Source organism: Blennius ocellaris (genome assembly GCF_963422515.1).
Source record: "Blennius ocellaris genome assembly, chromosome: 4".
In the NCBI taxonomy this organism is placed as follows: Eukaryota; Metazoa; Chordata; class Actinopteri; order Blenniiformes; family Blenniidae; genus Blennius; species Blennius ocellaris.
In genome coordinates, this window is record NC_137653.1 from 7,397,229 (window position 1) to 7,410,077 (window position 12,849).

General features: G+C 38.9%; 2 protein-coding genes across 11 annotated transcripts in view; both read right to left on the minus strand.

Annotated features, from left to right (window-relative positions):
• Positions 1–772: 772 nt before the first annotated feature.
• Positions 773–7,486, minus strand: LOC308128934 (sphingomyelin phosphodiesterase 2-like). Its single transcript, XM_080494655.1, has 11 exons — positions 7,414–7,486; positions 6,014–6,147; positions 5,800–5,896; positions 5,586–5,662; positions 5,037–5,130; positions 4,662–4,751; positions 4,508–4,590; positions 4,218–4,350; positions 3,702–3,806; positions 3,413–3,590; positions 773–3,032 (listed from the first exon to the last, which is right to left on the minus strand). Exons 2-11 carry the CDS (start codon positions 6,061–6,063, stop codon positions 2,608–2,610), a joined length of 1,332 nt encoding a protein of 443 aa, XP_080350781.1. The 5' UTR covers positions 6,064–6,147; positions 7,414–7,486; the 3' UTR covers positions 773–2,607.
• Positions 7,487–10,601: 3,115 nt separating this feature from the next.
• Positions 10,602–12,849, minus strand: part of tead3b (TEA domain family member 3 b) — a 33,567-nt gene continuing 31,319 nt past the window's right edge. For all 10 annotated transcript variants that reach the window (XM_080495152.1, XM_080495151.1, XM_080495150.1 and 7 more), the window contains 4 exons: positions 12,667–12,840; positions 12,343–12,486; positions 12,067–12,219; positions 10,602–10,839 (listed from right to left, as the gene is read on the minus strand). In XM_080495152.1, the coding sequence (XP_080351278.1) occupies positions 10,726–10,839; positions 12,067–12,219; positions 12,343–12,486; positions 12,667–12,840 (585 nt within the window). In that variant the 3' untranslated portion in view covers positions 10,602–10,725. The remainder of the gene's footprint in view (positions 10,840–12,066; positions 12,220–12,342; positions 12,487–12,666; positions 12,841–12,849) is intronic.

Sequence of the window (12,849 nt, forward strand, 5' to 3'; positions counted from 1 at the left end):
GGACCGGAATAAGGACCGGATCAGACGACCCCCCCATAGTTATGATTGATATGTTGTGTTCTATTTATTTGGTTATCATTACACTGATAACTTTGTTTTTCTTTTTTACTTCTACAATGATTTATACAAATGCTTATTTTTTATATTTTTATACTGCTATTTTTTTAACCTCCATCCCTTCAAAGTAACACTCACCAGAAATACCACCTCTGCTTTTTTGTCCCACAAATTCCCCCTATATAGATCAAAAATCTTGATTCTAAATTAGAATTACCTTCTGAAATACTCCTCCTATATTTCTATTCGGTTATGGATAATTACAGGGACAGTATCATGACTTTGCATTTAAAACACATCTATTAAATGTAGAACAAAATATCAATACCTATCAATGATGGAACCTTTGATCATTTTATAAAAATGTATATTTGTTATAATTCATCAAGATTAAAACAATATCTGTTGAACAAAATGACTGAAAACTTGTGGAATTATCCATCCATCCAGCAAATACATTTTACTTGATAATGAATCTTGAAAAAAGATTTTTAAATTTAATTTGCTTTTTACTGTAAAAGCAGCAATGAAAGTATCTGTAAGTAAGATATTAAATCGTGGCACATGGCAAATAATCTGCAATCATTACAGGTATTTGGGTGTTAACTCTATTTCTGCTTCTCAACACTGACCTCATCTTAAACAAAAAAAAGGAAAGTAAAAATCCTTGCACCAGTGCTTTATTACTTTTTTTTTTTTAAGATACACACTGTGACAGAATCACATTACGAATGAGCAAAATGTCGCACACAGTGGATATGACATGAGGGAGAAAGAAAAACCCTTCAGTGGAAATGGACAGTACAAGCCCAGTGAGTGTCGAGTAAAAGTGAGTTCCAGGTGTATACGAAGCCGATCGCAGCGTTTCGCTCCTCACCTGTCAAACACAGCAAACAACACTGCAAATAGTGGGAAGACACAAAGATCGTGTACAAAAACAGGAAAATAAACTACAAACTGACGTGTGAAACAAGTATAAATACAGCCGACATGGAATTCATCGAGGGTATAAGACCATAAGGTGCAAGTTTACAGTGAACAGGAACGGAAACTTCATATTTATCATTTCTAGGTACATTTTCATCATGAAGCATCAACATGTTTTTGTTTTGCTGAATATCTTCATTATGAGCTTCACCTGTGAAGTTGTGGTGGTAAATGAGGTAAAAGTATCACATTCTGATGTGCTGGACAAACATCAACTCTGAAAAGTTTGCCATGCCATATTTAGGCATGACTTTTGTCTGCTGAGAAACTTGAAAGCGTTGAAAAAACACCATGGGTGTTTTTTTTTTTTTTTTTTACCCTCCAGGTGTACAAGTGCCAGCTGGTATGTCGGATCTGGCAAATTCAGCTCCAACAAGCTTTGTGCCAAGTCACTGTCACTGGTGATTCATTTACAGGAGGAGATGCTTTCATTTGAACCGCTCTGCCGCCACATGAACGCGGGATGCCCTCTGGTGGAGAAAGTGTGAACGTCAGTTAAAAAGAATAATTGAAAAAACTAAATAAAATAACGTTATTTAAATTTGTCACATAACATTATGTGACGATTTCTCACTTTTATCCAACAGACCAGGAGCAATCACAAAAGCCAATATTCTGGTTCAAATAATCAAGAATGTCAACATTTTCAATTGGAGACACAATCTACCGCCTTACCCTTCTATGAAATGTAATGGTAAAACTTACAGTAATGGTTTGCCAGCAGTATGAAACCTTGGATAATCTGATACCATAAATATATATAAAAAAGATTAAGATAATCAACTAAGTGCAATGCACACTAAGAATATATTAAGCTTTCTATTTGATTCATTATTGCTTCTTTAGAATTGCAAAGTGGTGCTTCATAAGAGTGATTCACGTGATCAAATCAGAAAGTAGTTTAAGTGCAGAATATTTTCAGTGCATGTCCACTGCATTTTTGCTTCATAAGATATAAGACAGGAGTGCATCAGGTCCTTAACATAAACAGAAAACAGTGAATGCAAGAAGTGAGTCTCGCAGACAGTTAATATGCTACAAGAAATCACTCCTCACTGGCATAACTGGATTCTCACAGTACAAGACTAAATGTTCAGAAATCTGCCCTGCAAGTAAAGCAATGAAAACAGACTCACAATGACCGTGTGTCATTTTTTTCAAACTGCAAAAAGAGCACAATGAATTAAAAACAGAAAAAAAAAAGGAACTGGTCCCAATGGAACTACTGGCTGGTGGAATGCAAGTCAAACCTGAGGCTTAAAAGCATGATTAGTCACATTTACCACCTCTGGTTGGGGACACTGAAGCGTCTCACCGGGTACCTGGAAGCACGTGTTTGCTCTGTAGATCTGTAGAGGAGGAATTAAAGCAGGTGACTATATAAAAGCGTAAAAATGTGAAAAGCGTGTGCCCTGCACCTCAGGAAATGTCCTTTCAGTACATTCTGCAGTGTCACTCGAAAGCCTGCAACACATTCAGAGGAGCGCCGTCCCTCAAAAGTTCATCTTAAAGCTGACTTCAAAGGCTTCTTTGAGCCCACTTTGACCCACTTTGGCTCCTGCGTTACTCCTCGGGATCAAAAGTGCCCAGCTCCTGACCCTCGGGGGGCCGCCGCGGGGCATTATGAGGCTGAGCCACGGGGAAACCCCGGAGCTTCTCTTGTAGACTCCCGATGGCCAGCCTCATCTGGTCCTCGGCGCCCTGAAGAGACTTCAGCTCCATGGTGTAAAAGACGTAGAGCAGAAAGGTGGTCAGCAGGATGGCGAAGCACAGCGCGGCCAGCAGGTAGAAGGAGGTGCGGGGGAACGGCTGCTCCGCCCCCAGGGCCAACCAGGGCACTGCCGCGATGGCCAGCTCCAGGAACAACAGAGCCAGGCCCATGACTCCGGTGCGCGCCGCTGTGTAGCGCATCCTCTCGGAACAGTGCAGGCCCACTTTGACTTCTGTACGGGCCTCAGTCACGATGTCAATCAGCTCGGCCAGCTTCCCTGGATACAGAATGCGGAGAATGGACAATGATCTATATAATCCTTTGATACGAGTTGGAAGTGAAAAGAAGAAATAAAGTAAGAAAAGCTACTGTATGAGGAAACTACATTAGTTATCAGACTTTTGACAGCATATACCATCAAATTAACCCGACAAAGCATGCTGATAATGACACATAAAGGACCATGCTTTTTGTTGCATGCTTTAGTATAATCTAATTTCACCTCACTCAATCAATAATCTGTATTAAACTCTTAAAGTTTATATGCAAGATTCGAGCTTGTCTTTTGCATATATGTATAATATTTGCTGTGGGTCTTTGGATGTGGTGAAAATTGTTTGCCGACACTGTCACAGTAGGCATGATGAGTGAAACTACCTGCCGCCACGTCCCGATTCTTTGATTTGACGTCACTTCCGGTCTCGGCTGGAACACGGGACACCAGCCGGAGCTCAGCAGTGAGCGCCTCGTGGTCAGAGTATGGGAAAGGTTGATCGGGAACAGAACCTCTGGTGGTGGACAACGAGTCACAGTGAATGTCTGTTATGGAAGAACCCTGACAGACACAGAACAGAAACATGTCAATCAAGCCGTATTTAAAAAAAAAAAAAAGGTCAAGATGTATCTTAATAAACACTTTATGTGAAGACACAAAACTTTCACCGACCTTGAAGAGGATATAGTCGATTCGAATGCCTTTCTCAAAGGGGCCAAGCTCCTTGGTACTGATGAAAGGATTGTCTGCTATTAAAGTCATACCATTCTCACATCCCTGCAACAGAAAACACCCGTTATATTTTACATGAACTCAACGAGAAGTACAATTTAGTTTTCGGCGAGTTCCAATGGCACACGGCCCACAAAGCCACACATCTTGAGATATGACGTCACAGTGATGCTGCTAGATTCAGTCTGTGCATTGTGATGACCCATTTTCTGACTGAGCCCTGACCTTGCTAAAACTGTGTGCAGGAAGCATTAAAGCATCAGGGATAAACATAATAAACTTTTACGGAATAAACAGACTTCTATTTATATCTGATTAACATTTAGAGCGGGTATTTGAACTTGATATCTTTTAATAAACCCGTTGCAACTGCGTTTTATGCGTGTCACATCTCTAGAGCAAAATGTAACAAACAGAAAGCCGCTCTGAAACTCAACAAACTGAGTGACAACGTACATCAAACTTAGCCGTTTCTAAATAAGAGTCTTGCAGTCCGGTGTAAGACCTCAATAGTCTGTTGCCAAGATCCTGAGGGTGCATGTTGAGGTCGCCGCCGACAACGACCATGTCCGCTCCGGCAGAGGTGTGCCTTAGGGACAAAGAAAACACAAAAAATTACCAACTGAGTGATTACTGGCTGAAAAAAAAACATCTTCATTGACTTTGGTGAGTTCACCACGAGAGAATTCAAGCCTATGCCTGAATAAAGAGGGATTAGGTGCAGAACATACAAGAAAACATATTACCGGATGAACTGCTGCAGCTCCCAGGCCTGAACCACTCTGTGAGGTAGATAAGAGTCCTTCTCTCTGCAGTACTCTGCATGCAGCTAAAGTTGAGGACATCTTGATCAGTAACAGGATCAAATGGAACCGTGGAGCTGAAATCATGAAAACTTACATGCGTGACATAGATGTTTGCAGTCAGGTTGTTGAGGCGTAAGACGGCCATTCCAACAGCTTTACCTCCAAACCAGTCTCCATGATGAGCCTAAAGGTTAAAAAAAAAAAAACTGTTTACGAAGTTCCAAACTTTGTGATTTCTTTATTTTTGCATATTAAATTGAATTACTAGGTAGCTAAAATGGCTTACTTTTTATCTAACCACCATAAAAGCTGCTCACATTCAAATAAATCTGTAGTTTCAAAACCTTAAAGCATAAGCTGGTTTACTGCTGCTGTGGCATTACGCTTTTACAAATTACTGTTATATAGGAAACAGACTTTTTACTGTACAAAATTGGATTTCTTTGTCTATGAAACATGCTGCACCCACCATGTACGGATACCCGTTGAGTGAGTAGCGATACTGAAACGTGTCGTGGATTCTGTGTTTGGAGAAAATGGCCAGTCCGCTGCCTATAACTCCGCTGCAAAATCAAAGTAAAAACAATCATCCATCCATTACAAGGTGTTTGTTGGAACACATATCTCACATTCCTTCTTCCCGTATAGATGCCCATCATATCAAAGAGCGATTTGCAGTCATCTATAAATGTGAGGACTTTTTTCAAACTTAACATCTTTGGAGCTGCAGAAGGGATTACAAAAAGCAGCACCACTGATTAATCGGAGTTGTACTTTGGTATGAAGGCTGAGAAAAAAGAAAAAAAAATTAAGCAGATTAAAGTTAATCCAGTCATAGTGACTTGACTTGATTTACATTTTACAGACAAATCAAATCCTTGCAAGGACATTTTTTTGACACAAGACAATTCAGTAATCTTTCGAAGACGTGACGATCTCGCCATGTATTTTAATCACAGACATTGAAATTAACAAGCGGAGAGAGATTCTCCTGCATGGGAGAGAGAAGTTACATTACCTTTTGAAGTAATGAGAGTGGGGATGGCTGCAAGCAAGTTTCTTCTTCAAGTAGAGATAGTCCTTTTCACTCCACACCTGGAAAAAATTTTACAAAAATATTAGACATATCTGCATAAAGATTCAGGACATCCGGTGTGTCTTAGTTGTGCAATGCATGAGTGGAAAGAGTGTCTCTGCAACCTCACGATATTGTAAAAATAAGTTTCACCAACCTCCTGCAGCAGCACAATATCATGTTCCTCCTTAGACAACAGTTCTCCTATCATGGCGTAGCGCTCAATGCAGTGTTTGCTCAGGTACCGGATCCCCCTGCAAAAAAAAATATACAAACCAAAACAAAAAACAAAGCGCAGTGAGTTGGTTTGTTTTTTTGGGGGGGAGCAAAATACAATATTGTTTATGCAAGTACAAAGCAAAGCCACTGACCAGCAGTTCAGGGAAAACACCCGCACACTGACGGAGTCTGCATTTGCCATGCTGGCAGATCAGTGGATCAATGGAGGTGACGATAGAGTTTCAGATTGGGAATGTCAGGTCAGGAGATGTTGCTGCGGCAGGCCCTGACAAGTCACATTGAAAAAAAGTTATAAATCATTATTAGAAGTAGTTAAGTAGAATGTTTGGTAAAACAATCCAGTGCATACGCCCAAGTACTGTGTGACAGTTGGATGATTAGAACTAGTAGGTCAAAGGGAACCGCATGTGAATGAAGGGAGGAACTGCATGAAAATGACATTACAAACTGCATCATAAGCGGCAAAAGTGCAAACCTAGCAGTCTGCGGCTTGCATGATGGCACACGTCACCAATGTTTTAATCGTTCAGCAAAACTATGTCACAATAACAGATAAATAAAAAAAAGACGAACGTAAAACAAGTGGAGCAGGCAGGTCTCACTGTACCATACTGTTTTCCCCGAGTACGAACTGATTAAAACCTTTGCATTCACTTCATTCTTCTGTGAGTACAACAAAAGATAGACCTCAATCAGAGTGCTGATGTAGCTTTGCTCGGGTCTGGAGAAAAAACGGGGAAGCAGCAACGTAGTGCAGAATAAACATCATGGGGTCAAGCCATAACAAAGAGTGTGAATACCACAATAACCATAACAATGACACTTTGAAGTGAAAAATGTCCAACTTAAATGAGGCCATTGGTCATCTGAAACATTCATTCCATCACAATGTTCCATCTGACCAAGTCTGACATTTCTTTGCAACGCCAACGATGCTTGTATGTTTGATATGTGCAAAAAAATTAATGAACAAAAAACTAAAATACCTAAAAACAGCTTAATTAATTAATTAATTAATTAATTAAAAAAGGAGGAGCCAACATCAACATTGACAATAAGAATACAAACGGTAATAAAGAATTAAATAAGCTGTTCGTGGTGCAGCATAACCTCGTCATAAATACAACAAAAGCAGATTATATGCTGCGTTATATGCTGAAGGTGAGACTGATGCTGTGTGGAGGAAAAGTGGACAAAACCATTGTTTTTGGTCATAAAGGTAGCAGACTTCTGACTTACATTGAAACATTAACTATTTAGAAGCCAGGATAAAGTTTTAATGAAAGTAAAAGCGTCCTCTGCTTCACATGTGTTGTAAATATCTCCGCTCACTGAGTTTTTAATGGAAACGTGAACCGGACGGGTCCATTAATGAGTTGATCGCCTCCGTTAAGGAAGTCGCTGCTAAATAATGCTAACCGGCTCACTTCCATCCGGTATACGCTGCAAGAACCGGTGCGTGCTGACCGATTACCGGGTTATTGGTTAACTCATTATAATGAATTCATATCATTCATCAGTTTTAACTCACCCTAAGGTTTTCGACCTGCAGGAATCCGTGACCGACGGCGTCAAACTCTGTGCTGCTGGTTACCGTGAGTCACGAAACACTTCCTGTTAGCCTGCTGACTCGTTCAGAATTATCCAGAAGACACCCAGGCGGTATTTTACGAGGTTCTTCAGTAAAACTGACACCAATAATATTCGAGGAATTAATCCAATATTTACAAACGCGCGCGAGTGAAACAAACATAGTTTCAAATATCAAGTAAAAACTTTTCTTTACAAGGTATCGTTTCCGGCCGCTGGGCATTCTGGGAGATGTAGTTCTTTACACGTCGTGCGATTGCAAACTATGCGATTGAATTCAGAAATAAAAATCCAGATAACAGTCAGTGTACATTAATAAAAAGTTGTATTCTTCTGATATCTTTATAACAATATATATTCTATTAATTCTGTTAATTCACAACAATAGAGATTGAAAAATCTAAAGATTGTCAGGTTACCAATATAGTATAAATACAAACTATTTCAAAAGTAGTAAAAAAAAAAAAAAAAAAAAAAAGCATTCAATGATGGCTATTCTCAGGTGTTGCGTCCAGCAATGTTTATGCTTTAATGATTCTCTTCAGACCTGTTTGCAAAAGTGTTTTAATTTTGAGACTGTGAGATTTCTACAACTGTCTGTGCATATTTTCTTAAACCTCCCCTTGCAGGGTTTATTTCAGACTAATATGATTCTGCTCGTGAAAGAGATTTAAGTGGAGCACAGCTCTTCTGTGTTTTGTCTTTCAATTTGTTCTACTTAAGTTTCCAGGGTCAATGAAGTAGGCTCTGTTTATATGTCTCACTAAAGTCACTCAAGTGGGCTTTTGAAATATATGTGTTATGCTTGTATAATCCAAAAGCTGTAGGTGATTCATATAAAGCCTCATAGTGCAAAACCAGCAAACAATACGAAGACATTGGCTTTGGAATGAAATAGGGATACCAATCAAACTGTGTAAATTCAAGTAAATTATACATTAATACGTTATCTTCAAGTACACCCTCAACATTTTATGAGGAAAGAAATATCCTTAAAAGACATATCAAGTAATTAATGATCTGATTTGAAAGGCTTTTTTTTCCTTAACGTCAGTGTAATGCAACATTTGATAGCGTATACCTCTGAATTCCAGCTATAAAAGTAACAACTGACAAAACAAATTTACAAACATGTTTAATGAGTTTTCTGGGGAGAAATGGCCCCAAAGGCACCATGCGTCTTGTATTGTTAGATACATTTGTTGATTACATAGTCCAACCTCTACTTAAAAGTATAAAATTTCAATGCACAATGGTAAAAGACAATAGTAAACCACCTTAAACCAAAAAACAACAACAACAAAAAAAAAACTGCCCACACCATTCAGAATATGATACATTAGATATCTCAATATTAATTATCAATACCAGCACAATCACACATTATTTTCAGTGAAGCATATGGCAAACACTGAAAGTCAAAAGACAACGAATCAAAACAAAACATTAATCTTGATAATGGCAAAAAAAAAAAAGTCTGTATAAAAGAAAAACTGAGAGAGGAGTGTTATTGTATCTAGCTTGTGAAACATGACATTCAAAGCCAGGTGCAATTATGCCACCGTACAAATATCTTAAATTTTGAACTTTATTAGCAGACTCGTCCAGTGAACCACATAGAGTAGACACTTGTCAAGCAGGACCCACATGGTGACAGTTACTCCCGTCTCTAATGTGAGGCCTGCAATACTTTTGACATCTCCATCACAATGGAAAATTATTAACACATCGCCATTACCCCACCCTGCCCTCCCCCCCGCCATATCGTTTCCAACCCTATAAATAACAATCAATGGTCATACTCCACAGCACAGAGACAATAGCTCTCACTCAAGACCATATAGATTGATTCTCTCATGGTTAATGTCACTTTATTAAAAAAAATAAACAAACAAATGCCTTAAATAGCCTATCAAATTCAAACATTTCTGCATAAAATGCAGTTTTTCCACACATCACATGGAGAAGGGTGAAACAAATGATCTGGCTTCACAGCATACCGTTTCTTTTTTAAACAAAAGGAACAGTGACGAGCTTCTCTCTGCTTTAACTATGGTCTCTGTGCTGAGTTACTTGATCACAAATATGAACAGAAAGCCCCATGAAAATACTCCTATGTAACACATATTCCTTTAGCATCTGCTGAGTCACAGTACAGAATTAATTTTTTTTTTTTATTTCAATTACGCTACATAGCTCAAGGCAGAAAATAAGCATCACTGTCGCTGCACGCCACTTCTTGATCTTTTAAGTGCAACAGAGCACACGTCTTCAAAACAGAAGTATTGGGATCTCATAAGTAAGGCAAAGCCCTGGATTCATGTCAGGATAGCAATGGTACAAGGCATCCTTTGTGTCAAGTTATTTATAGATAGATGCTTGTAAGACCTGACATTTAAGTGTTATAAAAAAATATATATAAAAAAAAAAAAACAATAGTAACACAGCGACATGCCTAACCTTCTCCCTCTAATCTTGGGACAATTTTATGTAAAACAGGCTACATTGAAATTAGTCAACACATCCCATTTCTCTCCTCAAAAAAAAAAAAAAAAAAAAACTGCCTTGAAGGATGTCAATCTGAGGAGTCTTTTCCAAAAAATGTTTTAAACAAAATACACCTGTGTGACTACTGACTAGTTTATGTTCTTTTAAAAACAAGAGGTAGTAAAAAAAAAAAAAAAAAAAAAAAAAAGCAATCCAAAGTGGCAGGCAATGATAAAATCTTTGGAGAGAAGGCACTTACTTACTTTCCAAAACAAATCCGACTGCAACACCACCACTTGGCTCTGGTTTTCCCCTTCCATGGTCCTATTCTCTCTACACAGTTTCAATCTTTATATACAGCTCAGAGTGTTCCCCGCCTTGGATTCTAAAAAAGTCTGTTGAACACTTGAAAACACATTCTCATTCCCTCAGTAAAACATTTCCCGTGCCATCGATTACCTCGGCAAAAGTGACCCACTTCATCTAAAGCATGTTTAAACACATGGAAACAGCTCGTCGTCCGCAATTCTTCAAAATGCTGTGGCATGATGGCACATTGAGAGTCACTTGCATACTTTATTTAAAGCATTAAATGTGTCCATGTTAGCTCGGTCGGACTAGTGTTTTGCTTATTTATTTATCTTTTTGTCTTTTTTTTTTGTAGGCGTTTTTTTTTTTTTTTTTTTCCTGGATGGTTGAGCTGGTCGAAGAGCGATTGTGTGACGCTTTGTGTCTGGCTTTTCCAAAAAACGTCCCTGATGAGCCGTTAGTCCTTAACAAGTCTGTAGACGTGATACTGAGCTCCGTGTTCACTTGTGGAAACCTCAAAAACAAAAGCTATACAGAGCAGGGTCTCCTGGGTGTCGCGGTTTGTCACCACCTGAGGGGCAAGCAGAAAAGAAATTAGTAAATGACAAGAAAAGACGTTTGTGCAAATTCTTAAAAACTAGAACTTGGGAGATACTTCTTTAACCCTTTAATCCTATCTTAAAAAAGAAACTTAAATGTCCGTGTTGCTGTGACACATCGGCTAAACAGTGTAGCTCAGTTTGATTTAGTTCAGCTGAAGTTATGTCAAAGTCAAATTTTGCCAAACACTTGAAAATGAGGCCTATTGAACAGTCATACACCTCAATCTGAAGTAAACAAAACAAATCTATGAAGTAACAGCAAGATGAACAGGGACAAAACTGGTGAGATGAACCGCAGACAGTAGCGCAGAGCTCTTAAAAAGGTAAGCTGATGTTTATTTAGGAACAAACTCCCCCCCATTTTTCATTCTGCTGTCAGGACTGCTTAATTCAACATTAAGATTTTACAGAAACAGAACCAATATATAATTTCCGTTCTTTGTGGAAGAAAAAAAACATTTGATATTCATGGAAACTCTTTCACTGGCATAGATCTGGAGCTGCAGATCGATATAATTTGCTAAAAACCACGTAAACAATGCATACAAGTCCATTATGTGAGAGTATTAAAAAAAAAAAAAAGCTCATTCAAAGCTCAAAATTAACACAAAATGTCTGGTTCCCGAATCCATGCAAACAATTTTTTTGTGGTTGATACCAGGTCATGTAGACGGCTGTATCTAAATGATTGTATAAGTGTGTGACTAAGACAACCAAGAGCAGGATTCTGTAAGTTTCCTTTGGTCAGGAAACGGGATGAACAGTCACAACAAGGTTTGTTCAAATCGACTGAAGTGTTGTATTACATGAAGTCCTTAGATCAATGCTTTTGTAGAGGTATAAATAGAACCTTTAATAATTGAGGGAGTTGGGATCCACTGTGAGGCAAGGTAACTTTATTTGCTGCAACAGGCAAATGCAGAATAGCAGGAAATGGGTGTGCTGAAAACAGCTGCTCTCTTAGGAAATGCTTCTGCTTCAGACATCTGGATCTCGTGAAACTTTGCCTAAATCTCTTTACCTGAAGTATTTCTTCATCGTATTTTCTCTTGTAAAACAATATGAACCACAATTTATGTCTAATATGTGCTCTATAAATAAATGAATATATTATTATAACCTAAAGGAGCCACAGTCACAGTAGTACAAAGATTTACACACAAATATTTTTGCAGCAGACTCAGGCGGTGTTTTACCTGTAAGATAGTGAAATTTTCGAGAACACTGTTCATCATGTATTTTTCAGGCAAGTGTTTGAGTTTGTGGATGAAATTGATCATGTACTCGCACATCGGCGAGCGGTGGATCCTGTAAACACACTTCCCTCCCTCCAGACGTGCGTACTCTGTCTGGAACACACAGACACACGACCGCAGAGTCACAATCGGCTGAATCAATTAAAAAAAAAAACACACACACACTCACACACATTCAAACACGTGTATGTGAAATGACTGAAGCACTGCTCTTGCCTCGACTTTCTCTACCACTTGCTTCCCAAACGAGCAGACTTTGGTTGAGACGGTGATCGTCATGTTCTCGATGCTGCTGTACTGGCTGCTGACGCCGTAGAATGAGCCAGGCCCATCCGGCATGCCGCTGCTGTTCAGGTCAGCCTGCAATTAATATAGATGGTCAGTGAATTAACATAAAGACATTTTTCTATGATAAAATTAATGCATTTCACTATTGAAAACATAATGCCACAGGGGGGGAAAAAAGCACAAACTGCATGACTGTAGAAGACAAGTATAATAATAATAATAATAATAATAATAATAATAATAATAACCCACCCAGAACTTCACAAGGAAGAAGGCATTCTGGGGTCCTTTCTCGTACAGCTCTTTGAGGCCGCCCTTCTTCTCAGGGAACTTGTCGTATATCTGCCGTATGTCCACAGCTTCCAGGAGCGGATCGCTATAGGAGGGATTGGTCTGTCCAATGTGGACAAACAAGTGTTTGCTGTACTGCAGTCG